This window comes from Caloenas nicobarica, chromosome 14 (genome assembly GCF_036013445.1).
Source record: "Caloenas nicobarica isolate bCalNic1 chromosome 14, bCalNic1.hap1, whole genome shotgun sequence".
NCBI classification, from domain to species: Eukaryota; Metazoa; Chordata; class Aves; order Columbiformes; family Columbidae; genus Caloenas; species Caloenas nicobarica.
This window is the reverse complement of record NC_088258.1, coordinates 719029-745311: the sequence shown is the minus strand read 5'-3', so window position 1 is coordinate 745311 and position 26283 is coordinate 719029. Positions and strand designations below refer to the sequence as shown.

The window sequence follows — 26283 nt, the reverse complement described above, 5'->3', positions numbered from 1 at the left end:
TGTCATTTTCAGAGCAACCCTGTCCCCGGGGTGGATTTGCTGAACTGCAAAGCCCCGTGGCTGAGACCCCGGTCCCTGGGCAGGGGACAAAGCTGCTTGGAGCACAGGAGCCCGAGGGCAGGATCCTGCCGGGCGCTCTGTCCCTGCTGCAGGGGCTGAGCGCTGTTCGCCGTTCCCAGCCTTGTTGCCAGGGGAGGTCAGGGCTGAGAAGATGTGTTGATATGGCACATCTGCCCAGTGTGCACGGATATACGCCGAAGTGTGGGTGTAGGTGCATTGATGCAGGTTTAGTGGAGACCTTGGCTCCCAGGCGCTGTGCTCCTTGGTTCTGGTTCCTCAGAGGTCCTTCCCCAGGGTGGGGACACCAAAGGGGACACAAAGGAGGGCAGTGGTGCGTCCCTGCTGAGGTCCTGGCGCTCCCCAGGGCCCCCCGTACGCTCTCAGAGCACGAGGTGAGGCAGGATGAGAAAGGAGAGGGTGTGGAGAGGGGTGAAGACTTTGTTAAGGGCAGAAGCAGAAGCCCCGTATCTCAGCCTTGTCCAGAACTAAGGTATCTCCAGGAGCAGCCCATCCTCTGATAAAGGTGTCCTTGGGCAGCAGGAGCTGGGCGGCCCTGGCGGCGGCTGTGGGGAGTTTATCTGGCAGCAGGAGGAGGAGGAGGAAGGTTTCCAGCCCTGGAAAGACCCAGAAGAGCAACCAGGAGCACCAGGCCAGCGATTACAAAAAAAGCCCAAGCGGAAAAAAAAAAAAAAAAAAAAAAAGCCTTTTGCAAGAGATATAAATAAAAATAGACAAAAATGAATGAAACACTGGGGATATACTCTGCAATTTTTGTCAAGTCAACACAGATTTGGAATGAATGCGATTCACGCACTGCGCACCTGGAGCCAGGGACGGTGGAGCTGTCGGTCCAGAGCAGCAGACCCCAGTCTCTGTTATCAGAGAATTCTGGAGTGTTTGATACTGTGAATCTCGGCTGTCCTGCAGTGCTATGTGGACACACCAAATAACTATTTTCAGGTACATTCAGGAGCAATTTAAATCATCGAGACTTTAAAATTAGGGTTCTGAAGTGCAATGCAGCCCTGGTAAATAAAGATTGGACATGTCTATTGCACTGCACCGCTTAGGAGAGCGGGGTTGCGGGGACGGTGTTATTGGCTGATGCAGAGTGAAATCCAGGCTCAGCGATTCCATTTTGCAGTTGGCAGCTTTCCCAAACGCAGATCAGGGAAAGCACGTCGGACTGGCTTTAAAACACAGGGAAATTCTTTATCTTTTATAATGTTTTGCTGATTTGAAGGGTAGGATTAAACTCCCATTTAATCACCCCAAGTTCCTGCTCTCCGCTGCTCTGATCACTCTGTAACCATGATGATGCTGGGAAGGCGCTGGGAGCCTGGAGGCAAGGCAGGGAATTCTCTCCTGAGCACAGATCTGCCACTGTTTGCTGCTGCAGCCTGCGAAACAGGCACCGCCTGGTTAATCATGAGCCTTAGCCCAAGATTTTATTTTCTGGCTGGTTTCCTGGTCTGTTTGGAAGGCAAGCCCAACCCTCTCCCTTAGCGACTTGCAACTTCGTCGTTTGTGTTTTCTCCTCCTAATTATGGATCCTACAGAGACCCAAATGTTCCTCACTAACACAGACAGCCCGGCTGATTTAACGGGGCGGCTCCTGGGCAGGCATTGTTTGTATGAGTAAGCACTGCCTGTAGTACCTTTGTATCGCCACCTCTCACCATCGCTGAGCTATTTTTAAATAGCTCTAAAAATGCATCCTGTAAATAAAGCCTCTACAATGAACAAGGAGAGAAGCTTCTGAGCAGAGCAACACACAGAGCCCCTGTGTTAATGAGGAGACTGGTTTCCCTTGTCTGTCAGATCAGCTCATTTAGATTATTTAAGTCAAGTGCAATTTTGAAAACAATCTGTTTTGCTCGTGACAGCATCTTCATTCTGTGTAATGATGCTAGATGTAGCAAGCGGCAAAGGGTTATTGACGGCAAATTCTCTCCTTTCCCAGGCCCGCACTTCTCATGTCGCTGGATAACAGCAGCCCCTTGCTTTATTCTCCCCAGACATTAAGCAGAACGTATTTTCTAAAGTGTTTGCTTTCCAGCTCCGCGCTGGAGCCTTCGTTTTGCGGGAAGCCCTGACAACAAACTGCAGATAACGCGGAAGGGTGGAGTGGATGGGAAATGTTGAAATGGCACCAGTTCGTTTTTAACTTGTTATCAGTATGTTTCTCTGTCTCCTGTATTCTCTCGCTCCAATTATATGAAAATCCCAATTACAAAGCTCCTGGGGGTCCGCAGGCAGCGGGGCCGGGTGCGTGCCGGGCTGGCAGGGTGCAGGTGTGGCTGCTGTTGCTGGGAAAAGGTATTTGGGGATCACTGCCCAGGAGGGCATGTTTACCCTGTGGTGGAAATGTAACCACAACGATCCGTCTTTGGCAGCTGCCTGGATGCAGGGCAGGGTGTTTGCCCTTGGGTAGTTGTTTCCACGATTTCTGATTTCTTCTACATCCATAGTGCTGTGGAGACATTCAAGCACACAACCAAAAAGTAGCTGACAGTCTAACCGCAGTGTTAACACCACCAAATACAACACTGCCCACATCTCCAGCGTTGTGCTCAGAGCGGAGGGTCAGCCCGGGAAGCAGCGAGTCTGTTCTGCGCCGGAGATGTGCGGGGAGGGTCTGCCCTGCACCGGGACCCCTGGCTTCGCCCCTTTTCTGCGCGGTGCACGAGCGCCCGCGAGGTGACCGTCGCCTGGTGACACCTGCGCTCAGCGCAGCCGGCCCGACCGTGCTGTCGATGCGAGGAGGAGCTGACGGGATGAGGAACAGGGTCAGTTAATGCCGCAGATCTGCTGACAGCGCATAACCAGCTGCAGTAGAATATTTACAAGGCAGAATGGAAGCAATTGCTGCAGCGCTCCAGTCGCTAGGAGCACGTGCATAAATAAAATTAGAGAACAATCTAAAATAATAAAGAAAGCTACAGACCTTGACTATGAATTTTATTGACAGTGGTATAATATAGTTAACAAAATGACAGAACAGGAGTACATCATGCATTTATTAGCCTTCCTGAGGCCAGACTTAGCAGCAGTCCTCCTACATCAAGATAAGATAAAACAGGACTGCTGTGAATGAAACAGCAAGCTAAATCGAGTGGCAGGAAATAACGGCTTTCAGTTACACACTATTACATGACAATGCAAATTTTTTCATATGAAGAAAAATAAACGAGACCAAAATTAACTTCCAAGTTATTAGGAGAAGTTAAGAAACTGATTTCAATTTGTCAGTGCCCTTTTAAGTACATTGAAAGTAATACAGTCGCTTTATGCACGTGCACACTTGGCTCACAGCAATACAAGCTGTATTATTAAGCCTCTAAGGAAAGGACAAAAATACCCTTACTGGCCACGCTGCATTGTCATAAATGCTCATCTTCCATAATGTAGGATCTTCTTCAGGTGAAAAATACTTTCCTCTGTTCATGCTGACAGAAAGACAGTTGATATTGCAGCGGATTCCCAGAGACAATTGCTCGTTTGTGCATTTATTTCACAGGTGAATAACATAGCATTCATTTTCTCAATAGCATTAATAAGAATGGTAAAGGCCAACTGCAACTGGGCTGGTAAATTCTGGTGATAATGTGCAAGCTGGACACGAAAAGAGAGTGAGAACTTCCCTCTGCCAACAAAACCACTTATCTCGGCGGCTCTTACCATAGAGCAGACAGGATGACGCTTATTTACATGTGAACAGCGGAGGAGACTTGAGAAGAAAACTTAATTCCTGAACCGTAGGCACCTACAATAACAACTCAATAATAGCTTTTAAAGACTGTTTTGCAGAGATGTGGCTACAAGTGTGACACATCCTCACTGCCAGTGCACCTGGTATGGCACCGGTTCCTTCCCAGTTCAAACCTCCTAAGCAGAACCCGATGATCTGGTTCCCTGTTTCGATGCAGCCTGCTAAGAGGGGCACGTCTGCGTCTAAGGATTTTACCCTGTGGGCATTGGAAACTAGAGGTAGAAATTAGCCATAATGTTTTCAAATGCAGGTATGTTAAACGGGCTCCAGATTTAAAAGCAGTACTGTAAGCAAGCTTCTTATTCTATATGTTTCTTCTTTACCCAGTAATAACACTTTAAATTGCTCTAACTAAACTTAAAATACATTTACTCTGTGGACTTGGACAAGGAAAATGAGATTGTTTCTCTTTCATTTTGAGGCATTTTGCAGCTCTCACTTTCTCAGGGTTTGGGCTACAAGGAGCCAGCGCAGCGTGAGTTCCCCCTCCTATGGACAGATCTCTACGAACCCACCGCTGTCACTGCCCCACCGCTGTCACTGCCCCACCACTGTCACTGCCCCACAACTGTCGCTGCCCCACCGCTGTCACTGCCCCACAACTGTCGCTGCCCCACCGCTGTCACTGCCCCACCGCTGTCACTGCCCCACAACTGTCACTGCCCCACCGCTGTCACTGCCCCACCGCTGTCGCTGCCCCACTGCTGTCACTGCCCCACAACTGTCGCTGCCCCACCGCTGTCACTGCCCCACTGCTGTCACTGCCCCACAACTGTCGCTGCCCCACCGCTGTCACTGCACCACCGCTGTCGCTGCCCCACCACTGTCACTGCCCCACAACTGTCACTGCCCCACAACTGTCGCTGCCCCACCGCTGTCACTGCCCCACAACTGTCACTGCCCCACAGCTGTCACTGCCCCACCGCTGTCACTGCCCCACAGCTGTCACTGCCCCACCGCTGTCACTGCCCCACAACTGTCGCTGCCCCACAACTGTCACTGCCCCACCACTGTCACTGCACCACCGCTGTCACTGCCCCACCGCTGTCACTGCCCCACAGCTGTCACTGCCCCACAACTGTCATTGCCCCACCGCTGTCACTGCCCCACTGCTGTCGCTGCCCCACCGCTGTCACTGCCCCACAACTGTCACTGCCCCACCACTGTCACTGCCCCACCGCTGTCACTGCCCCACAGCTGTCACTGCCCCACCGCTGTCACTGCCCCACCGCTGTCACTGCCCCACAACTGTCATTGCCCCACCGCTGTCACTGCCCCACAGCTGTCACTGCCCCACCGCTGTCACTGCCCCACCGCTGTCACTGCCCCACAGCTGTCACTGCCCCACCGCTGTCACTGCCCCACAGCTGTCACTGCCCCACAACTGTCACTGCCCCACCGCTGTCACTGCCCCACAGCTGTCACTGCCCCACTGCTGTCGCTGCCCCACCGCTGTCACTGCCCCACAACTGTCACTGCCCCACCGCTGTCACTGCCCCACAACTGTCACTGCCCCACAACTGTCACTGCCCCACAGCTGTCACTGCCCCACCACTGTCACTGCCCCACAACTGTCACTGCCCCACAGCTGTCACTGCACCACCGCTGTCACTGCCCCACAGCTGTCACTGCCCCACCGCTGTCACTGCCCCACCGCTGTCACTGCCCCACAGCTGTCACTGCACCACCGCTGTCACTGCCCCACAGCTGTCACTGCCCCACAGCTGTCACTGCCCCACAACTGTCACTGCCCCACAGCTGTCACTGCCCCACCGCTGTCACTGCCCCACAGCTGTCACTGCCCCACAGCTGTCACTGCCCCACAGCTGTCCCCTGCCAGCCTGTTCGCTCCCCACCTCGCTCTTTCTTGATGTGACTGTTCTCAGTTCTCTCTCACTATTCCCTGCCAGCCCTTTGACTGGTTTGAGTTTTCTAAATTAATTTCTGGGATGTTTTTTACTGAAGCCAAGTACAGTAACATGGAGTGTGGCTCATATATTCCTCCCTCTTCATTTTACGTGTTTGATGTTAGAATATCTCTGTGTAGTTTTTGGATTAAGCTTTGTGTTCACATAAATCAATTTCTAGCTAGGTTTGCAAGCGCTAGATACTTTTTAGCACCCTCTGTCAACCCAATGAAGTCAGCAGAAGGACAAAAGAAAGGCTTATCTTCCTCTATGGTGGTTATTTAGACATTAGTGCTTTTCTCCCATCAGTTTTGGTAGAGTTATCAATGCCCCAAAGTTCAGAACTGAGCTGAGCACAGCAGCAGTGGCCGGGAGCTGACAGAGCTGCCCCACAGGGAAAAATCCGTGTGGAAATGTGTGTATGTTCCTGCCTGAGCCTCGTCCTGCACCGCTGGGCAACCACGGGCCTTTTCTCTCAGGTGTTTCACACCACAGCACATGGAATTACGTGTGAATTCCAGGACAGGGCCCACAGCGATGCAGTAACCGCCGAACCGACCACCTGGCCAAGGGACGGTGCTGGGGAAGGTCACCCGGTCCCCACGCTGCCCTGGCTGGTCACAGGGGTGTGTCACTGCGGGGCTGTGTGTGTCACTGCGGGGCTGTGTGTGTGTCACTGCGGGGCGGCCAGGCCGGGGCACAGAGGCCCCTGTGACCCCCGGGCCCCTCTCCTGAGCGGGGCGGCCGCCCGGCCCCGCACACACGAAGCGAACGGGCGGCCCGGGGCAGCGCGGGCCCCTCGGCGGAGACTCCCCCGAGCCCCCGGGCCTGTCCCGCGGGGCCGGCGGGGTGGCCGCAGCCCTGCCCTCCCTGCCGCGCCCGGGCTCCCGCCGCGGCGCCGTGTCCGGCAGCGGGCGCCCCGGAAGTGCTGCGCGGGGCGGGGTTTCCCTTCCTGTGCGGCGGGGCCGGGCCGGGCGGGTGAGGAGGCAGGAAATGGCGGCGGTGCTGCAGCTGCAGCTGCCGGGCCCTCCCGCTCCGCACTGCCGGGCCCAGGCCGCCTAGAGCCGCCGCGCCAGCGCCGGGCCCGGGCCGCAGCCACGCCGGGCCGGACTCTGAGCACTTTACATACATGAGGTAGCGGGCGGGGCCCGGCCGCGGGAAGGGCGGGCGCCGCCGAGCTGAGGCGCCTGCGGGGCCGCGGGCGGGGGAGGGGCCGTGCGGCCGAGGAGCCTCCGCGCCCGGGGCGGCCCCGCTCGGGGGTGGCGGATCGGGCTGGCGGCCCCGCTGCGGGGGGTGGGGGATCGGGCTGGCGGCCCCGCTGCGGGGGGTGGGGGATCGGGCTGGCGGCCCCGCTGCGGGGGTGGCGGATCGGGCTGGCGGCCCCGCTGCGGGGGTGGCGGATCGGGCTGGCGGCCCCGGCGAGTCGGGGGCCGGGTGCCCCCGGGAGCGGGCCACGGGAGGGGCCGCGGAGCCCAGAGCCTCGGGCTCGGTTTTGTTGGGTCCCGCGGGGCTGCGGCCCCTCAGCGCCGGGCTGCGCGGGGAGGGTTCCCGGGTGCGCTGAGGCAGCGGGACGGGGCCGGGCCGGAGCAGCGCGGTGCGCCGGGGCTGCCGCGGCTTCTGCCCCGCTCGCCTCGCTGGCCCTGGGCAAGCGCATCGTGCGATTCCTTGGCAATCCGCGGGCTCCCGCTTCCTCCTCCAAACCCAACATATGGAGCTCGGTGTGCGTCTTAACCCCGCTCCGCTTTTATTTTTCACTTTGTGCTGCATTGCTGTTGACATGGAAACCAACACCACTTTCTGTTCCAGAGAATTGGAAGCTAAAGCTACCAAAGAAGTCGAAAGAAAACTAAGCAGGTAAGATACTCATTTAAATTCCCTCCCACAGTTCAGATCAAGAGTTAGCCTTGGGCTAGAAATCGTTGTGGGCTTTATCTGGAGCTTTTATCTCATGATAATTGTAATGATAAAACCCCCTTGAATTTGAAAATGTCCTCTATTGCACAGAGAAATCTCTGCAATTTTAGTTAATTCTATCAGCTAAACACCTTTTTAGCATGGTTTCTTATGCAAAATAAAAATATCAGGCTCTATAATAGAATTTCTTTAATAGGGTAGGTTTTTGAAGGGGAGGAATAACTTACTTTTCTGTAACAATAACTAACAGTAACTAAACAATGTATGGAGGGTTTGTTTGCTTTTTCCTATACAGTTCTTGGTAAGTATCGTTGGGAGCCAAGAAGTAGTTGCTTTTGACTAGAAATTCACTTTGAACTCAAATACAATGTATCTTGCCATATAACTATTAGAGTTTTGCCTCTTTACGTGAAGAGTTAAAGACGGTGAATTTCCCAGTAGCAGTTATTTGAGGACTCTGTAGAATGGACAGTTCCTTCTTTACATTCCTTAGCTGAAGAGTCAAGAGTTGAATGAAGAATTCTGTGCCTGTAATATACACCACTTTTGTATTTAAGAAGTTATTTATTCTCCACCATTTATTTTTAGTAGGGTGACTTGCTTGCAAATATTTACCTCTCTGTTGTTGACATTCTTTGTTTTCGACTTTTGTCCTACTTTCTTGTTGTGTTCTCTTCCAGTTAGGCCTCAAAGAGACTTTTGCTTGTAAATTTTAAGGGCACTTCCACTAGGGCCATTTGAAATGTGCTGAAACCCTGAATATAACTGATGGAGTATTAGTTTTTGTTGCTTTGTCTTTTTTCTTATTTACTGTGCCTAAGCAGTCTCTAACTTCCAGATTGATTTATGATTGCACTGTGGAAACTGGTTTTCCCCTGCTGCCATGGGTGTCTTCCTTTCTTAGGTGATATGCTTAGGCATTTATAATTTTTCCAGTTTTGTTACTGAAATGTATGAAATCTTTCAGATACACTTGGCATATTGCTTTTAAATACAATGTCAAGGTCATTGTTAAATGGACTTTACTCGAAGGGAATGATTTCAAATTGCAACTCTTTAAGTAATCTGTCCACAAAAGGCACCAGAATGCGGTGTAAATAGAAAAAAAAATCATTGGCATTCTGTGGAAAGCACTCAGTGTCTACTTGATGCCAGAAGCGATTTCAGGACTATATTATTTAGATGAACCGAGTGCTAAGTTCAAAGCAACATTGTGGTACAAGTCTCAGTTCTCTGGTTTTTGTGAGTCCTGTCCCGCTGGCAGAGGGACAAGAGGTGACAGGGAACGATGGAGCTGCCCTGACTTGGGGTTCGTGGGCTGGGGACAGAGCCAGGTCTGGGTAAGTGCTGCTCTGGAATGGGACTCTAGGTTCTCTGACACAGAGGGATATGTTTTATGCATTTAAAAGACTCAGAACTGGCTTTAATGATAATGTACCCGTTGTTTCGGAAACCTGCAGTCTAGCTGGTTTAGGTTTAGCGAGGGAGTTTTCATCACGTGGGCACAGAGCCTGATAAAACTGTGCCATGCCTGCTCTAGATCCACCTGATTAATTGTTTTACTGTTGTAGGACTCAACAGATAGCCCTCATTCTTTCTGTAATGTCATTATTTGCAATCTTATTAAATTTGCAGTGCCCTAGTCAAATTGTAAAAGAGCAAATATCTTTTCCTGGGAAAGGTAAATAGACCTGTGCTACAGTTTTTCTTAATCTAAAATTGGATGATGTATATATGGGATGCTGGCATTGCTGCAGGGATGTTGTGAAGTCAGCTTTGGAGTTTATGCTTCTAAATTAATGGGCAGAAAATACTTTTTTATATTACTAGAACTCTTGGCCTGGGCTGCGGGTTCACGGTCGGATAAGTATTATGGCTTTTACTACAGCTTGTCCAGTTGGAGTGATTAGTGCTTTAAACTCAGGATTAGTAATTTGGCTTGTTTGGCCTTTTGGAAAAGAATCTTCATTTAATCCCTGTTCTCTTACAAAATGCAGATATGCCTGGTCCTATGCAAACACTTCTGGTCTCAAAAATAAACATAGTGCATGATTTGCAACAGTAATTCAAATAAATCTATTGCACACTGTATCATTGCATAATGTTCCAAATTAAATGTCACCTGTTTAATCTGCTGCTGAACAGGAACTGTCCATTATTAACTGGAGAAATGTGAGAGTTAAATTTGGTTACAGTCGGGAATGGTAAAAATCACCATTTCGTTCTTCTGATTTAAGAAATAACTTTTTATTCTGTTTGGTAAACAGGGCTTTCCTGCCTCATTTATGTGGAACTGAGAGAAGGTAAATATCTGAAATATGTTTGCAATTTATTTGTTTCCAAACACGGGAGTTAGACTCCTACTTCACAAGCATGCACGTTACAGGGAAGATGCACACGCTGCTTTTTCTCACCTGTGTTTCTGCTCTGGAGATTCCCTCTGCATTGCTTGCAGACTGTCCATGTTCTAGGAGAGGAAACTTTTTACCTAAAATCGTGTAGACCTCTAGATTTCATACATGTATTCTACTAACTTTCTGCTGTACTTTTTTTTCCCCCACTCTTCCATGTTAGAATAACCACCATATTTCCATGAGGCTTTCCTTATTTGCTTCAAAAAAAGATGAGATGGCTCGGTGATAGAGGCGTAGAGAACAGTGAGAACTGTAGTAGTTTCTGTTGCTGTTTAAGCACTTGATTTTCTGTTGGGCGTTTGGGGGTGTGGATTTTCTCCTGATAAAGTTTTTGTGGGAAGACTGCTGCTGTCATATGGGACAAGTTTACTGCGAAGGGACAGCATTCTCTTCATACATCTCAAGACCTTTGGAGGTACTTAGGCAAACCCATGCGTTCCTTTCTCCTCTACACACACTTTTCCAGGTCATGCCTCATTGTCAGGTTGCCCCCATAAGGTAACTTGCGATTACCTTTTCTTTTTGCAGCCTTAGTGCAGACGCGTTGTGCTTGTTGAGTCTGCGCTGGTACAGAGGAAGCAGCCCAGTGTCCGGGCGCTCTTAGGTTGAGCTGCTGGACTTTGCAGTTGTTTGGGTTCATGCATCTGCTGCAGGTACCCTGTGTGACCAATGTGGCTATGGAGATGCAGTTTAATCTGTCATCTTCGGTTCCCCGTTTGTAAATGAAGGTAGGGACTGTTCAGTAGTGCTACTACTGAAGTCTTGTGTATTTAGGTTGTAAACTTCTTGGGAAAGAGATGTGCATTTTGTAGGCTTGTGTAGTGGAGAACATCGCAGGTGGAACTCCAGGGCGAAACTGTAACACAGCCATTATTCCAGAACTATGACATCTTTACAGTGCGTGTAGTTGGGAGCATGGTTTAGTTGAGCCAACATCTGCAGCAGGAAAACAGGAAAGACAAGTGTATTCCAAGTCATTGATAGTGGTAGCCGTGGTAGTTAGAATTCTATTGCTTCACTTTTAGGGTGATCATTTAAAGACTGAGGTATTTAAAAGCAAAAAAGAAAGTAGCTGACACGTTTACTAATTAATTATTCATTGAAGTAATTGTTTCAGTTTTTAACTTGGCAGCACCTCTTCTATATGTTAATAGCTGGAAAGAATTAACACACACACAACATCTGTAAATAAGTGGTTTTGTTTTGTTATCGGTGCCTGAGGCTTTCTTTCCTCCTCTGTAATATGCTGAGTGGTTTTAGTTGCCAGAATGTTTCCATTTAAGGCACTGGTGGGTTTTGTTGGGGTTTTTTGTAAAGTTCAAAGTACAGTTTTCTATTCCATAAACTTGAAGAGTGCTCTTTTTGGTGTAGTATGCTATTTTGTGGGAAGCACTGATAAAGGAATTGGAGGATCCTTTTTCAATCAAAATATGCATTTTATAATTGTTTCTTCTGTAATACTGGTTTAGTAGAAAAGCTAGCTATTGGTTTTTATAGAAACTGAGAAATCTTTTTTTTTGTATTTTTATGTAATTGCATAATTTAAAAAATGTTAGGGAACTTGTTAGAATACAGAAAAATTACTGAAACTTAGTCTCGGCAATATATTTGAAAGTCAGTGTAAAATATCAGACATAGGTTGAACAGATACTGTGTGCATGCGTACATGTTCACCGTCTTTGCAGAACTGTAAAAGATTTTTCAGTGCCAGATCCTTCAGTGTAGCTGTCCGACAGTGTTCCACTGGGGCATCATGAGTTAATTTGTAACTGGAAGGAAAGCAAATGGTGGAAAGCATTTATTTCTTTATTTCCCCAAAAATTTATTTTATATATTTGTCACTGGCAATTTTAGAGTGGTTTCAAAAGCCACTGTGTACAATCACTGCTAATTCTTACTTTGGTGTTTAGTCCATGTAGTAAATAGGTAAAAGGTAAAAGTCCATAACTAGTTGGGCAGAACTGCTGGTTGAGGTTTGGTAGCAGTTGTGCTGGTGCTGCTCCTATGTCCAGGATGGGCTGAGGGACATGCATCCTTTTGGGAAATGGACCCATAAATCTCTTTTACCTGCAGTTAGGAACACGGGACTGCTCAGAGGGTGGCCGGTTGTTCAGCTGGGCTCCTCTGTCCAGTGGCAAAGTGCTTCCCCTGCGCCACCCCTGCCCGCTGCTGCCTGAGACCAGCGCCACGCGGCGTCACCCATGTGCCGGGACCAGCACCACATGAGGTCACCTGTGTTCGGCATGCAGGGCCACAGCAATGGCACCAAACCCTGGCAGGTGTTTCAGAGGCCACCTGCCCACAAGGCCTTTGGGAGAGCCGCTTCCCAGCCCGGCTTCTAGGAGCAGTTGTGGGCAGGGCAGCGGTGTATCAGAAGCTGTGCAGCGGCGTATCAAAAGCTGTGCAGCGGTGTCTCCAAGCTGTGCAGCACCATCTCGTGGGCCCCGTGCCTTCTGCAGGGCTCGGCAGCGCTGTGCAGAGGTGTGTGCTTGGCCAGCAGCTGCCAGCCGGGAGCTCTGCAGCACGTTTGTGAGGGGCTGTTCTGTTCTCCAGCGTGCGGACCCCAGGGCCCAGCGGGGCGATGCTACTGCGCAGATGGTTCGGTTTTGGTGGGTGCTGGTAACTGGCATTAGTGGGAGCCGCGACCTGCTGCATCACAGAGCTGGAACTCCCTGTGTGCAAGTGATAAACACTTGCAGAGATAAAAACCGAGTTCAAGTCATCATAATGCAGTGCCATGTCCTAGATCTTAATTTGTGTCAGAATTCTTTTCGTAACTATAATTTCCTCATTGAGGTGACTAGAATTGTAATTTTATTGTAGCATAACGTTTTCCTTTTGTATATTATAACAGCAAAGATAGCATGTTGCACAAACATTAATTACTGCATCCTCAGTATGTCTTTCAGGGAAAATACTGGTGTACTTGGTGCTCCTCTTCTGTAACGTAAGAATGAAGGTTAAATACGTGTGTTTCAATCCAGGTATTTTTACAGTGCTGGAGCTTTTGAAATTAAAGATCAATGTAACTTTGTTTTCAAGAATAATATAATGTGTGGAGTACTTAGCAGGAATAGGTAGCTAGTAAAGTCTAAAATGTTAAATGGCAAATACTATGTAATACTTCTCTTTCTCAAGGAGCAGCATTAAAAATGTAGCTTGTTTATTATATGTTCTAATCGGTGTTGGAATCCGCTGCATAAATACTGTTATTTGCTGTCTGTTGAGACAGCCGTGTGTTAATGTGTTAGAACAGAGGAAACTTGCGCTTTCAGCTGTCAAGAATGGAAATTCAGGAGTTCTGCTTTAGATTGTGATGACTTGGCAGGCAAATCTGAATGTGTTTCTCTCTGAGAGGGTAGCAGGGATGGGACGACCTTCCTTGAGAGATTTGGCTTTCAATGAAGAACATGGGCAGTAAGGGCCTTACTGTTGTTGTTATTTCACTGTACAGCACGTTAGTTCTGCTTTCCAATCACTGAGGTTTAACGTTATAATGGTAATCTAATACTCTTTTAAAAACTTATCATGAATGGGTATGGTTTTTTTTTCAGGGGTCATCTAGGGTCCTGGTGCTAATCACAGGGGGGTTTTAATGTGTTCTGAGCTGGCTTTGTCATCTAAAATCTATTTTTCTTAAATACTTGAAAACACATTTTCTTAAATACTTGAAAACACTGAGGGTCAGTGTGACCAGCATCAGTTTGGTTACAAATGCTCAGGATGCCAGACAGCAAAGGACAACACTGATGTAGTGCACGCATGTCACTGCGGGTTGATCATTACCTCAAATTTGCAAAGCATTCAAGGGGTTGCTTTAGCTGACGCTGGCCAGCTGTAATTGTTTTCTGTAGTTAACCCGATGGCTTAGTTGTCTGTGAAATACTTTTTGATACCTAATTACAAATGTAAGATTGCTTTTTGCTGTAACACAGTCCTCAGTGGATCTTGTAGCCAGATGATAAAACTATGATAAAATGCAAACTAGCCAAGTTGAATTTGATAGTTTGTGATTTGTCTTGCAGCGCAACTGACATAGAGGAGTGTCAGAAATAACATTTTTAGGTTTTGTTTTTTCATATCTTAACACATCAGAAGGAATTATTTTAAAAAAGAAATAACGTACACTTGCTGTCTGTTATTAGAAAATGCTAAAAGCCAGATTTTGGTCTGTGGAAACTTTTCAGAGTGGTGGTTGGTCCGTCTGTGGTATGTTACTGTGTGTGTGTGGTGGAAAGAACACTGGGGTTGTTTGGCTGCTCCGTGTCCCAACGGCCGCAGCTCTGCGGCTGGTGACACCCGCGGCGGCACGGGGCGGGTCTGTGGGAACTTGGAACAGTCACCCTGCGAGGGGCGGGGGAGAAAAGGGATCTGGGGTACAGTAAATCAGTGTCATTCCAACAGGAGGGAGCACTGGGAAAAGAAACAGGTAGAAGATGAATTTGGATTTGCAGCGAGAATGAAGATCTCGGCAAGCAGGGATGAAAACTGCTCTGTCTGTGTGGTAGTTGCTGTACAGGCACACGTAGCCATGCTCTGAAGAGTCTCTGTTTACAGAGAGAAATCAGAAAAAGTATTTGTAATTAAGAAGGCAAATACATGTTAATTTTATGAATATAAAACTTTCCTCTCTCCATACAAATAGATTTTTACCATCTAGATAAAGCATAACTGTTGTCCGGCAGTATTAATACTATAAAAATAGATTTGAGAAAAATGCTTGAGTTACCCAGAATGTCATCATATGATATTTTTTTTTCCTGTGTGCTAATATTAATAGTCTCAGAAGTTTCCATGCCCTATAAATATTTGAGGTATTGCAGACTTTCTTCTTCCACAATGAATATCATGGAGAGTGCTACCAGATCTCTTTTTGTTTGAAACTACTGTTAACAATAGCCAAGTGGCCACGAGCTTTGAAATTTAAATATAAGTATTGTTATTTCGGCCTTGTCCTTACTGGGAGGAGAACCATTTGAACTGTCCCAGCGGGACAAAGGAGCAGTTCAGAGCTCGCATGGGCAGCAGTAATGTGGCTGTTGGTGTTCAAAGCTGCATTTTGGAGGCAGACAGGACCCATTGTCACAAACGGGGTGTAAATTCTCTTCCATCAGCTGTTTCATGGTGTTTTCTTTTACAATAGTAAATAACCTGTGTGACTCGATTGGGTTTTACTGTCCAGAGATCTCCAGAGCAGCTTTGAGCCTGAGCACCTCTTGCCACTTCAGCTGCAGCTCATCAGACGCAGCGGGTGCAGATTTGGGAGAACGTCAGTTCCAAACGAAAAGTTTAAAGGACAGGACTTAGGCTAATCTTGGGAGGTTATTCCGAGAGTGAATTTGCTGTCTTCCTTTCCTCAGTTGACACCTGTGGAGTCTGTTCGCACATCCCACGCAAAGTATCGTAGAACTGAGGTTGGTCCGCGGGCCGTGGGTGTGCACTGGAGCGATGGGAGGATTCGGGACAGGGAGGGGTGTGTGCCGGAACCCAGGTACATCCTGCACAAAGAGGGCTGGAAAAACATTCTCAACCGATTTTTTTTTTTTTTTTTTTTTTTTTTAATCTCATCCACCTGACTATATGGTCAGGGCTTGTGGGCCGAAAGTGTCCAAGCTTTTGGACTTGGAAACATTCCTGACCTCGAAAGGGCACAGAGGAGTCTTGCCAGCGGCCTTTCCAGTGCCCTGAAGTGCTTTATTCTCCCAGTCTCAAACTCTGAAGTGACTGAACATGAGTAGGTGGTCTCTCCCCTGCCTTACGGTGTTCTAACGAAAGCAAACTGCTGCCACTGTTTTCTTCTTCAATTCAGCTATATTGTTGCTTTCTAAACTTCAGAATCCTGCTTTCTGTGAACAATTGTTTTTATCCTCATGTATGAAACAAGTAACTGATCCTCGGCTGCACGTTCCGTGTTGTCACGAGCTTTTTGCACCATTAGCCCAAATGCTTTTTTATCTGCCTGTTACTGCAGTCTTTTGTCAGCTTTGGGTTTGTTCTCATTCTTACCCAGAATCACTGCATCTCTCCAAGCGTGGTCTTAAATAAGAAGTTTGGGTTTGTTATCCTGAAATGAGTATCGGATATTGGTTCCTCCTGGCTCTGATAGCTTGCGAGTGTGCTTGCACAGCTGCAGTTCTTCCTGCTTTTTGTGCTCTTCATGTTCTCCCTCTTGTCTTGCCTTTGCTGAAGTCTGTTTTTAAACAGCATCATCTGGAAAGTGATGTTGCTGCTGAGCCTTCTGGTTTAGTGTGTAAAATTTGTATTAAGTGAATTTAGATTAGCGTTATAAGTTTTGGTTTCACTTTTGCCGACGTACAGTTTTGTCCCTGGTGTAAGACGCTCTAAAATTCCTCTGGTCTGACCATGCTCTTCAGTTTGCATCCCTTCTTGTTCACGTGTCCCTTATGTCAGCACTACTGCCCATACAAATACACAGCAGCCGAACCAGCCCCTGCTCTGGCAGGAGAATGTGTGTGTGGTTGTTTCTGGCCGAGGTGCTGTTCAGGATCCGTTTGCTGGCCGGGCAGCGGGGCGGGTGCCACGGGCTGCGTGGCCGGGGAGCCCATTGCTGGGCGTGCGGGAGAGCACAGGGTCACAGGAGCAGGTACAGATTAAACAGCATCGGAATTTGCGCTGGGTTTTGAATCAAATTAATGTCTAAGCCTTCTTTGTAAGTTTTAGAAAAAAGGAAGTCTTAACTTGTAGCTTGACACTGCATCAGCTCTTAAAGTTTTGTCACTTGTGATTTGCAATGAAAATATAGTCCCTGCAGAAATGTTATCCAGTTAGAAGTAAAATTCCCCAGTTCTGTTGTGTCACTGTGAAATAATTGTTCTAAAATGATTCTAAGTGTGTACAGATTGTATTTTGGGAGAGTTAATTACAAACTGTGTGGTTCAGGGATTTAGTGCAAGAAGAGGAAGAACAGTTGATGGAAGAAAGGAAAAAGAGAAAAGAAGACAAGAAGAAGAAGGAAGCTGCTCAAAAAAAGGTATGTTGAACATGAAAAAGCAAAACCCCGTGCTTGTGCATTACTTCTGTGTCATCACCAGTAAATACTGGTTTAGCTGTTGTTATTCAGAAGTGTTTTCTGCTTAATGGTTCTTTAAATGTACTGTCAGTTAGTGGTAACTGAGATATTGAACATCTTAGTTCCTTCAGAGATTAAATATTCTTCTGACGTGACCATTCTTTGTCCTGATTATCACTTGAAGTGGTTTCAAGTTTGAATATTTCCTCAGTGTTAGTGCATTTATTAGTAGAATAAAATTGACAATTATTTTAAGACAGAGGCTTCCAGCTGTATCCTTACTTTAGTGTATCTTGTCCTTCAGTATAGAAATATACATGGCATAACACAATTTGCATTAGGGAAGGTGAATAAAAAGAAAATATTGGCAGCAAAGGTATTTTGGGATGGAAACATCCCAGCCATGTTTGTAAACACTTCAGAATTACTGTTTACTGCCAAGATATTAGTCATGGTCAGTGATTCTAAATATTAACCCTGAGTCTGAGAGACACTTGTAAATCTGGTTTTAAACCCACGGCCGTTTCAGGCTTGGGTTTGCTGGCTGGTGGTGGCAAAGCAACCCTGCTTATTCCGATGATTAATGCTAGATATTTATTGCATAGTTAAAAATCAGCAGTCAACTCTCTTTGTTGACTTGAATCAAGGTGTTTGTTGTGCACCCATACAGAACTAGGTATGGCCAATCTTGCAACAAATCTAAATGGAATAGTACAGGAGGAGTACTCTTAGGAAAGGTATTTGCTTATATTTCACAATAAGAGTTTCTTCTCAGTAGCTGACAGCAAAGCTACCTAATAATTTTTGGACCTCACTTGTAAATTGATAAGAACTTTTCTTCTTGGAATTCTTATTTAATCAGAAATTGTAATGGGAAAAGAGCTGGTTTATTTGTAGAATTTGAATCTTTTAAATAAGTGGGTCTTCATAGCTGACTTTCTCTTCCAAAATATAGATTATTTTCATGAGTTTGAAAGGCATGTTCGAGAGTGAGATTTGTAGAAGAAGTAAAAGCATAAATGTTTTTTGCAAGTGGAGAGACCAGAGCTTTGCCTAAAGCTGCAAGTTCTGCCTCCACTTGGCTGCGGAGCCCGGGCTGGGCCGATGGGAGCAGCCCCCGCTCTTCACCACGTTCACGGAGCGGGGACTCAGTGAGCAGGACGGGAAGAGGCTATGGCGGAAGAAGGAGCAGGATGCCACAAGGATGCTCATCTGCATTCCCGGAGAACTTCGACTTGATCTAGATGAAAGAGAATGTACCTCTGAAAAACCATGGGGACAAACAACTGCCAGTTAACTTGGCTGGTAAAACAAAGTCCCAGTACAGATGTGGCTTGATTCTGCATTAGAATGAAGACTTGTTAATGTAGGTCAGAAAGAAGGGAAAGTCCCTTTTTGGTTCTGTTCATATTTGTGAGTAGTTTTGGACTGACCAAAATTGCTGTTTTTGTCTCGTAAGCTGACTTTTTCCGTTCGATCTCCTAAGAATGTGCTGGTTTGTATTATCAACCATAGGCTCTCCAGCAAAAAACTTTAAAGCATTTAATTGTGCATTCAGTACTGATACATTTTGCAAGTCCTTAGCTGACATATGTTCAGGTTAGTGGTTTCGTTTTGTTTGGTTTGGTTTTCTTTCAGAGAATAGCACCCTAGTATAAAAAGCAGGCGGGAGCCTTATCCTATGACTCTTTCTCTCTGCTGATCTCTTTGGGTGCTGTGGGTAGTCAGAAGCTGGGGAAAAAAAGAAGTATAAGTTGTCTCGTTTTCTTGTTCATGGGTCAAATGCCAAGCTGATGAATTGATTTTTTTTTTTAATTATTATTTTTTTAACTCAAGCTCATTTGAGTGAAGCTCTGACCTGCTCATAACATCACACTGCGTCTGCACACCAGGTTCCCTGCCAGCTGCACACAGACCCTGCAGCTCAGCTGCACACACAACTTCGCAAGTCTGAAAAATATTTTTTTTTAACCAGATTTGTTGAACCAAGAGCATAATGAAGAGTTGTGGCTCCATGTAGTACAGCAGCTGCCTCTGGGGGGCTCAGGAGGAGGGCGATGGTGTTGGAGCAGTGGGGCGGGTGCGGGTGAGGTGGGCACGGCCGCAGCTCCCTGTGCTCCGGAGTTCTGTACGCTGGGTGAGCGGCCGTTGGCTTTGAGTTTGCTGTCCTGACACCAGGGGCTGACGCGGTACTGCCTGCAGAGTGGATTTGCTGCAGAAGAGATTTTGCAAGTGTCTTGGTCTTTAGCTATTTTTAGCAATCTCTTAAGACCATAAATAATAAAAAAAAAAAAAGATGATGCTCAAGGTTTCTTGGGAGCAAGAGTCTACATTTTGAACTATTGGACAGTATAACTTAATTTTTTATATGTATTGTTGCATTTATCAGTTTAAGAAGTTGCAAAAGAGGGTTTTTCTGTTAGTGTACTCTGGATTTCCAGGCTGTGGCACTGAGAGTCATTAATGAAGTGTCAGTAGGCAGCCCTGACATTGCTCATGTCGGAATCTCACCGAGTCTTACTTCAAATCAGTGAATCCAATTCTTCTTGGATTCACACGCTCTCTCTTCTTTTCTTTCTCCTCAAGGTTTTAATTATATGCAATAATAACATAAGAATTATAGCAAATTTATTACATATTATGAAGATACACAATACAATAACTAAAATGGGTTGTATACAGCTACTAAGGTGACCATACCAAATCAAATCTCATTTTGCTTCGGCAGTAATGCATTTTAAAAGTCATAATTAAGAAAACTCTAATTTCAGATAGGAAGAACTGTGATTTGTGCTTTTGAGAGGCCCTTCATGAAGTCAGTTTCAGCACGTTTTAGAGTTAAAATGGCAAAATTAAGGTGCGCTTCCATACAAGAAATGCTTTTCTCCCCATTTTTATCCTATGATAAAATGTTTTTAAAATAGATCTCTCATTTTGGCTGTATCACAGGTGTAACCAGTTGAATCGTGGAAATGAGAGACTTAAAGCTTTTGCATTTGCTTTGTTAGTTCTTTTAAATTTCCAGGCCCTCCCTCTTCCCCTGCCACATTCTGCAATAAAGTGGCGGCCGTTCCTTCCTTCCAGGCACAGTTTTAAACTCACTTCTAACATCTTAATTTGCAAGTTTAATTGTCTGTTTCATGTAGTTATCTTTCAAATTAGCGTTGTCTTCTATAACAGCTAAACAGCTTTCTAGGCGTAAGGAATAATAGGCATGGGTTAGTTAGACACTTCTGAAGTAGATAATTAAATAACTTTAAAAGATTTTAAAAGAGGAAAGTCAAAAGCTCATGTTCCTTTATCAAGTGGCATGTGCACATGTGGTTTTTCTCTTATCTGCACAAATCACTGACACTTCTTTTTTCTTGTTCTAGGCCATTGAACAAAAAATCAAAGGTAAGTTAGAGTTATTTCTATTCTGTATATTATTTCTGCTTTTTAAAATATGTTGGATCAAACGGGTCACCTGAAAACACCTCTTGACACTAAAATATGGGATCCTTGAAACTTCAATTGCACTTTTTCAAACAGTGACCACAAAAGACTAGAAGAGTAATGGTGGCTCAGGGTTCCTCCCAGGGACTGGACTCTGCTGTTCTTCCTATTTGCTGTTCTTACGTACTTGTACAGCACCAGGTATATATGTGATACCTGGAGTTCTTTGCCTTATTTGCTCTTTTCCTTTTCTGCTTTGTTTGAAAAGTGCACGAGCACTGTAACACTTCAAGTATGACCTTGTGTGTAGAGATCCACGTAATGGATCTGTTGAAAGTTAATTTCCAGATATTCTAAGTGCAATAGGGATTGGAAATGCTTGGTAGACAAGTGATGGCTATGTCTGGCTTTAACTGCTATTGGATGTGGAGGATTCCTCCTCACAAAGCGATGATCAAATTGACAGTATGTGAAAGCTGTAATTTCGATGTTCGGTGGTGGGCTGGGAGCACCCTGGTTATTCGGAATGTTTCTGGGGTTTATACTGGCTTCTATAAATGGGAAAAAAAAAGATTCTTCTCACTTTAATTCTAGTTTATAACCTGCTGGTTGGGAAGTGGATAATAGTTGCATAAGTGATCAGGTGGAGTGCTTGCTGGATCCCTGGGCTTGGGGGCCATTTGGTTTAATTTGGTACTTGTGCAGTGGTAGGAACAGGAGCTGGGAAGCCCTGCTTGGCAGAGACACGATTACTGGTGGAAAATCAAAAGTGTTTGAAGTGCTGTTCTGGCATGAAGGCAGTAAGATGGTGGAGGACGAACTGCACTGGGGAAGAAGCAGAGAGACAATTGGAAGTGTCCGTGACGGGGCATGTTGCAAGGTGCGTCCTGGTTGGCGTGTGGTGGAAATGGAGGAGGCAAGTTCTCCTGCCAGGGGCTGCGGTGCCAGGTATCAGGAGACATATTCATGTCTAGTTTCTTGGAGTGCCGTGTGTACTGCGTGTGTTTGAATGAAGCAAACAAGCCATGGATGGAGCAGGAGCAGCAGGTTTGCAGTGTGCGAGGGAGCTGCGCGGAGGGCAGGGGCCCAGCCCCTCTGCCTGTGCACCCGGGGCTGCGGTGGGGCTGGGCGAGCAGCCGGGGCTCAGGGCAGCAGCAGTGGCAGCAGTGACAGTGACAGTGCCCGTTCTGTAGGCACTGGCAGTGACAGTGGCAGTGACAGTGGCATTGCCTGTTCTGTAGGCGCTGGCAGTGACAGTGACATTGCCTGTTCTGTAGGCGCTGGCAGTGACGGTGGCAGTGACAGTGGCAGTGCCTGCTCTGTAGGCGCTGGCAGTGACGGTGGCAGTGACAGTGGCAGTGCCTGCTCTGTAGGCGCTGGCAGTGATGGTGGCAGTGACAGTGGCAGTGGCAGTGCCTGTTCTGTAGGCGCTGGCAGGGCCAGTGGCAGCAGCGGTGGTGGTGGCAGGGCCAGCAGCGGTGACGGTGGCAGGACCAGTGGCGGTGGCAGGACCAGTGGCAGTGGCAGGGCCAGCAGCGGTGATGGTGGCAGGACCAGTGGCGGTGGCAGGGCCAGTGGCGGTGGCAGGGCCAGCAGCGGTGATGGTGGCAGGGCCAGTGGCGGTGGCAGGGCCAGCAGCGGTGATGGTGGCAGGACCAGTGGTAGTGGCAGGGCCAGCAGCGGTGATGGTGGCAGGACCAGTGGCGGTGGCAGGGCCAGTGGCGGTGGCAGGGCCAGCAGCAGTGGCGGTGACAGTGGCAGGGCCAGCAGCTGGTGTTCCGTCTGTGCCGCCCTGGGGGTTCTCTGGGCTGGCCGGAGCTCCTGGCCCCCCAGCCCCGCTCTGCTCGCTGCAGTCAGTGGGAGTTCTGTGGTTGTCTGTAGGCACAGAACGGAATACTTCATAAAACTGCTGGAAGAGTATTATAATTAATAAATATTCTGCGTTTGTTATCTAGAGGACCCTTTTTCAGGCAGCGCATGGAATTGCATTTGAAGCGCAGGCTGAGCGTTTGTTTTTTTCCATATATTCCTGCCATAAAGGCTTCTAAGATAATATACCAGATTTAGAGACTTGAGAAAGTGTTTGGTTTTATTCTGAAGTAATAAAATATATCCGAAAAGGTAGTGAAGAAGGAAAATGAGCTGGTACTTTGCTGTAAGGTGCATTTGGAATGAAGGTCTGGCCTGTGTTCTGTGCTGCGCTGGCATCCGTGCGTCACATCAGGGCCGGGGCTGCAGAAGCAAATGGCTAAAAATAGCCTGAGGATGGGAGGGCAGCAGTTGTGCTGCTCCAGCTACCTGACGGGCATCTTCACAGGGAAAGAAACGCCTCTTTTTGAAGGACAAAGTAAATCTCTTATTTTTTTTTCATTTTCTCCTTGGAGGCCTGATGTTTACTGATGGAAGTATTACGTTCCAGCTTCAATGTTATGTTATTATTAAAAGGGTATTTCAGGAAGTTTAGCAGGAATTTAGAGAGTTGTCAGAGGAACACAAGCTGGCGATCCTTCTGAAGAATAGACATTCGGATACAAAACTTTTTGCAGCAGTTTCTATAGGAACAAAATTCGCTGCTTATGTTGCACATAACAATTTCATTGTTTCAACAGTTTTGCCTGCTTGTATTCAGGAAGCAAATTAATGTTTCATTAGTTTCCAAGTTTCCATCACGTTAACATCTTAAATAATTTATTCTGTGCATGAGCTGAAGATAAAATACAATAGTATAGGATCTCTAAATAATTCAGAATTATGTTCCTTCTTTCAGAAAAGTAGCTGGTTAAGTAGTGGGGGTGGGTAGAGAGGTTATTTTTCGGTTTTAAGTATAGTTTGGATGACTCAAAAATGTTGGTTTAGCGAAGGCAGAAATTGCTGTTGTACCAGCTGAAGCAGCTACCAGCGTGCATGCAAAATTATGAAATTACCTTCTGAGGAAGTTAATAGTGCTGATTTTTTTCCTCTTATTCAGGATTGGGAATGGAAGTAATGAAGATGATGCTGATATAGATGCTTCTGGTTCGAGTAGCATTTTGATACTGTAGTATTGTTAAAAATGCATGTACATAATTCCTGTGAATTTCAAGTATTCTAACCTGTCTAGTTTTATACATCTGGTTTTATTGGAAGAGAGAAGAGGCAGTTCCTAGGAGTTGGAGATGAATGTATTATTTAGTAGCTACGAGGAGGTTTCTGAGCGCGGCAGCTCACATCACTAATGTGTACATCCACAAGTGCCTGCCAAGCACGCTTGTACCAGGGATTTTAGGAAAAATAAGTATAGTTTGAAAGTCTTTATTTGTTGAGAATACTGTAGAATTGTCAGTTGTCGTGGTGTTCCTTCTGGCTTGGCAAAATACGTATTTTTGCTGTGGTTAATGCTAGTGCTATTAAAGACAGACAAATCAATCCATTTACCCCGAATTTCTCCTAGAACAGGACTCTGCAGGCTGTGCCGCAGCCAGGAGTAGCTGATGATAGGTCAAGCGCTGAAGTGAACACTATTTCAGAAGAATGTTGGAGGTTTGCAGTGTGTACTCACGCCAGTAACCGTGGGGTGCTCGGCGGGGTGGCGTCTCCTCAGGAGCTGCAGTGTCTTTTCACACTCTAGTGTATGCCGTGGCCCCCAGGAGGCCCTCACACAGCTGGGGGTGCCGTGGGGTGCTGGGGGGTTACTGGGAGCGGTTTGTGCCTTGGAGCTGAACTCGTGTGCCGGGCTCTGCTCTGAGCTCCCGCGGCGCAGGAGGCACAAAGTGCAACTTCTGCTGCAGAACAGACTCCACTTTGAATCAGCCACTGAAGCGGAAAGTGCTTTAAAAATAGCTGGGTGTGGAATTGAAATCTTTGACTCATATTTCCCACCTTGGAAACTTCTTATTCATTTTCTTCTCTGTGAAGCAAAACTGCGTGAACACACTACTCTAACTCGTCTGGGTTTTGTTGTTTGCGTTTGTTTGTTTGTTTTCTTTTCACTTGCCTAACTGTGCTTTTCCTGATTGGAAAAAACTGTTACGTTACCTTTTAAATCTTAAAAGCAGATAGCAAAAGTGACCAGAACAAGCAATGCTTGCTGTTAGAATCACCCGTAGGAATGGCACACAGCTCACCTTTGTGCGGATCAGCAGGGGTTAATGAATTGGCAAACAGTTAGATATTTTCCAGATCAGCTCGCTGAGCTTACAGCTGCGGCCATTTTTCCACCACGAAAATTCTAGCACTACATCTTACGTGTGTGAGCCGAACGCCAGGCTGCTCTGCCCGCCCCGCAGCGTCCGCCCTGCCAGCCAGGGGGTCAGGAGGGACCCCCGCCCGCTGGAAGAGGTGGCTCCAGCAGCAGCCGAGGAAACGCTGCCATGCCAGCCTGGGGCTGCTCTTTGTGTGCTTCGCTAGACCATTTCATCTTGGGACGCTGATTTTTGGGCGAGCGCGAAACTGTTTTCCATCTGCATTAAAGTTACTGAAGCAGCTGCCATTTTTTCCTGGCGGGGGAGTTGCGTCCCCGGCCCCGCTCCGGGAGCTCCGGAGCAGTAAAATGACACCATGCTGCTCCTCCATTTTCTAGTGCAATCTGCAGCCTGGGACAGCAACACCAGTTGGAAGCGTCTGTCTTTGGAATCTCTCTGCAAACTCTTAACTGCACCATCCCCTGCTTTGTGGGTTTGCAGCAGGTTTGTTCTTCATGAAAATCTGACATTTTTAGTATTCGTTTCTGTAAACTTGCTAGTACTAGTCAAGTAGATTAACTGTAAGTCTGTTAATATTCTCTTTCTGCCTTAATATGATTCAAAATCAAATATTGCTGTGCAGAACAAACTTCTATTAAACAAGCAACTTGTTTGTAACAAACTCAAATATTAAGATAATGATTAAGGACTGTTAGAATTTATAGTAGCCATATTGGAATATTAATGTATTATTTATTCTTCTGAGAAGTTGTGGGCCAGAAAATGTTGGACAGGATAAATTGTGTAGCTTAAAACTTGGTTGGTGGTACTTAGGGCAGCAAAGGCAAAGGAATTCTGCTGCGCTGCTCATTAACGTCAGTTTGAAATTAATGTACGAATGTCAACTATGTATTCTCTAATGGAACTGTATTGTCTGCTGAGATTTCTATGTAGTTTTCTGAGCACAGTAGAAAGAAGTACCATCATTGCTAAGGAAATGAATGCGTAGAATACCTGAAAAATGTAATTTACTTAAACCATTGATGAAGTCTTGTTCATGCTGTGGCTTCGGGGCTGGCTTGGCAGGCGCACCTGGTTTATTAGTTGTACTCTTTAAAGCTGGAAGTGGTTCCACTGGATTCTGTTACAATATGCACTTTGTCTTAAAGTATCTTTAATTGGGAAAGTAAAGCATTAGTGTTGCTGTGTTGCGGTACTATCCTAAACATCCTACTGCAACTCTGGATGATTGTACTTGATCTCAGAGGGGCGGTTGTGTGGATGGAACCGGTACTGGAGGAGAACGGAACCTCGTTGAGCACGTGATGAGGTGGGTGTTGGATTTAAAAGCTCTTCGAGCAAGGTGTGCTTTCCACTTCAGCTGACAGGAGAAAAAAGCAAGCAGTTCAATAGGCGTAGAGCAGGCTGGGGGGGTGTGTGTGTCCCCGAGTGGTGCCGTCGCTGCGTGCCGTCGCTGCGTGCCCTGGCTGTGGTGCCCTGGCTGCGGTGCCGTCGCTGCGTGCCCTGGCTGCGGTGCCGTCGCTGCGTCCCCTGGCTGCGGTGCTGTCGCTGCGTGCCGTCGCTGCGTGCC

The 26283-nt window shown here is 46.9% G+C and overlaps 1 protein-coding gene across 9 annotated transcripts in view; it reads left to right on the top strand.

Annotated features, from left to right (window-relative positions):
* The first annotated feature begins 6752 nt into the window (after positions 1-6752).
* Positions 6753-26283, top strand: part of TNRC6A (trinucleotide repeat containing adaptor 6A) — a 47100-nt gene continuing 27569 nt past the window's right edge. For 7 of the 9 annotated variants that reach the window (XM_065645233.1, XM_065645229.1, XM_065645231.1 and 4 more), the window contains exons 1-5: positions 6754-6873; positions 7546-7593; positions 9921-9956; positions 16968-17058; positions 20472-20493. In XM_065645233.1, the coding sequence (XP_065501305.1) occupies positions 6869-6873; positions 7546-7593; positions 9921-9956; positions 16968-17058; positions 20472-20493 (202 nt within the window). In that variant the 5' untranslated portion in view covers positions 6754-6868. Of the gene's footprint in view, positions 6874-7516; positions 7594-9920; positions 9957-16967; positions 17059-20471; positions 20494-26283 lie in introns of those variants that run through there. The other 2 variants (XM_065645232.1, XM_065645226.1) reach the window with 2 other exon arrangements.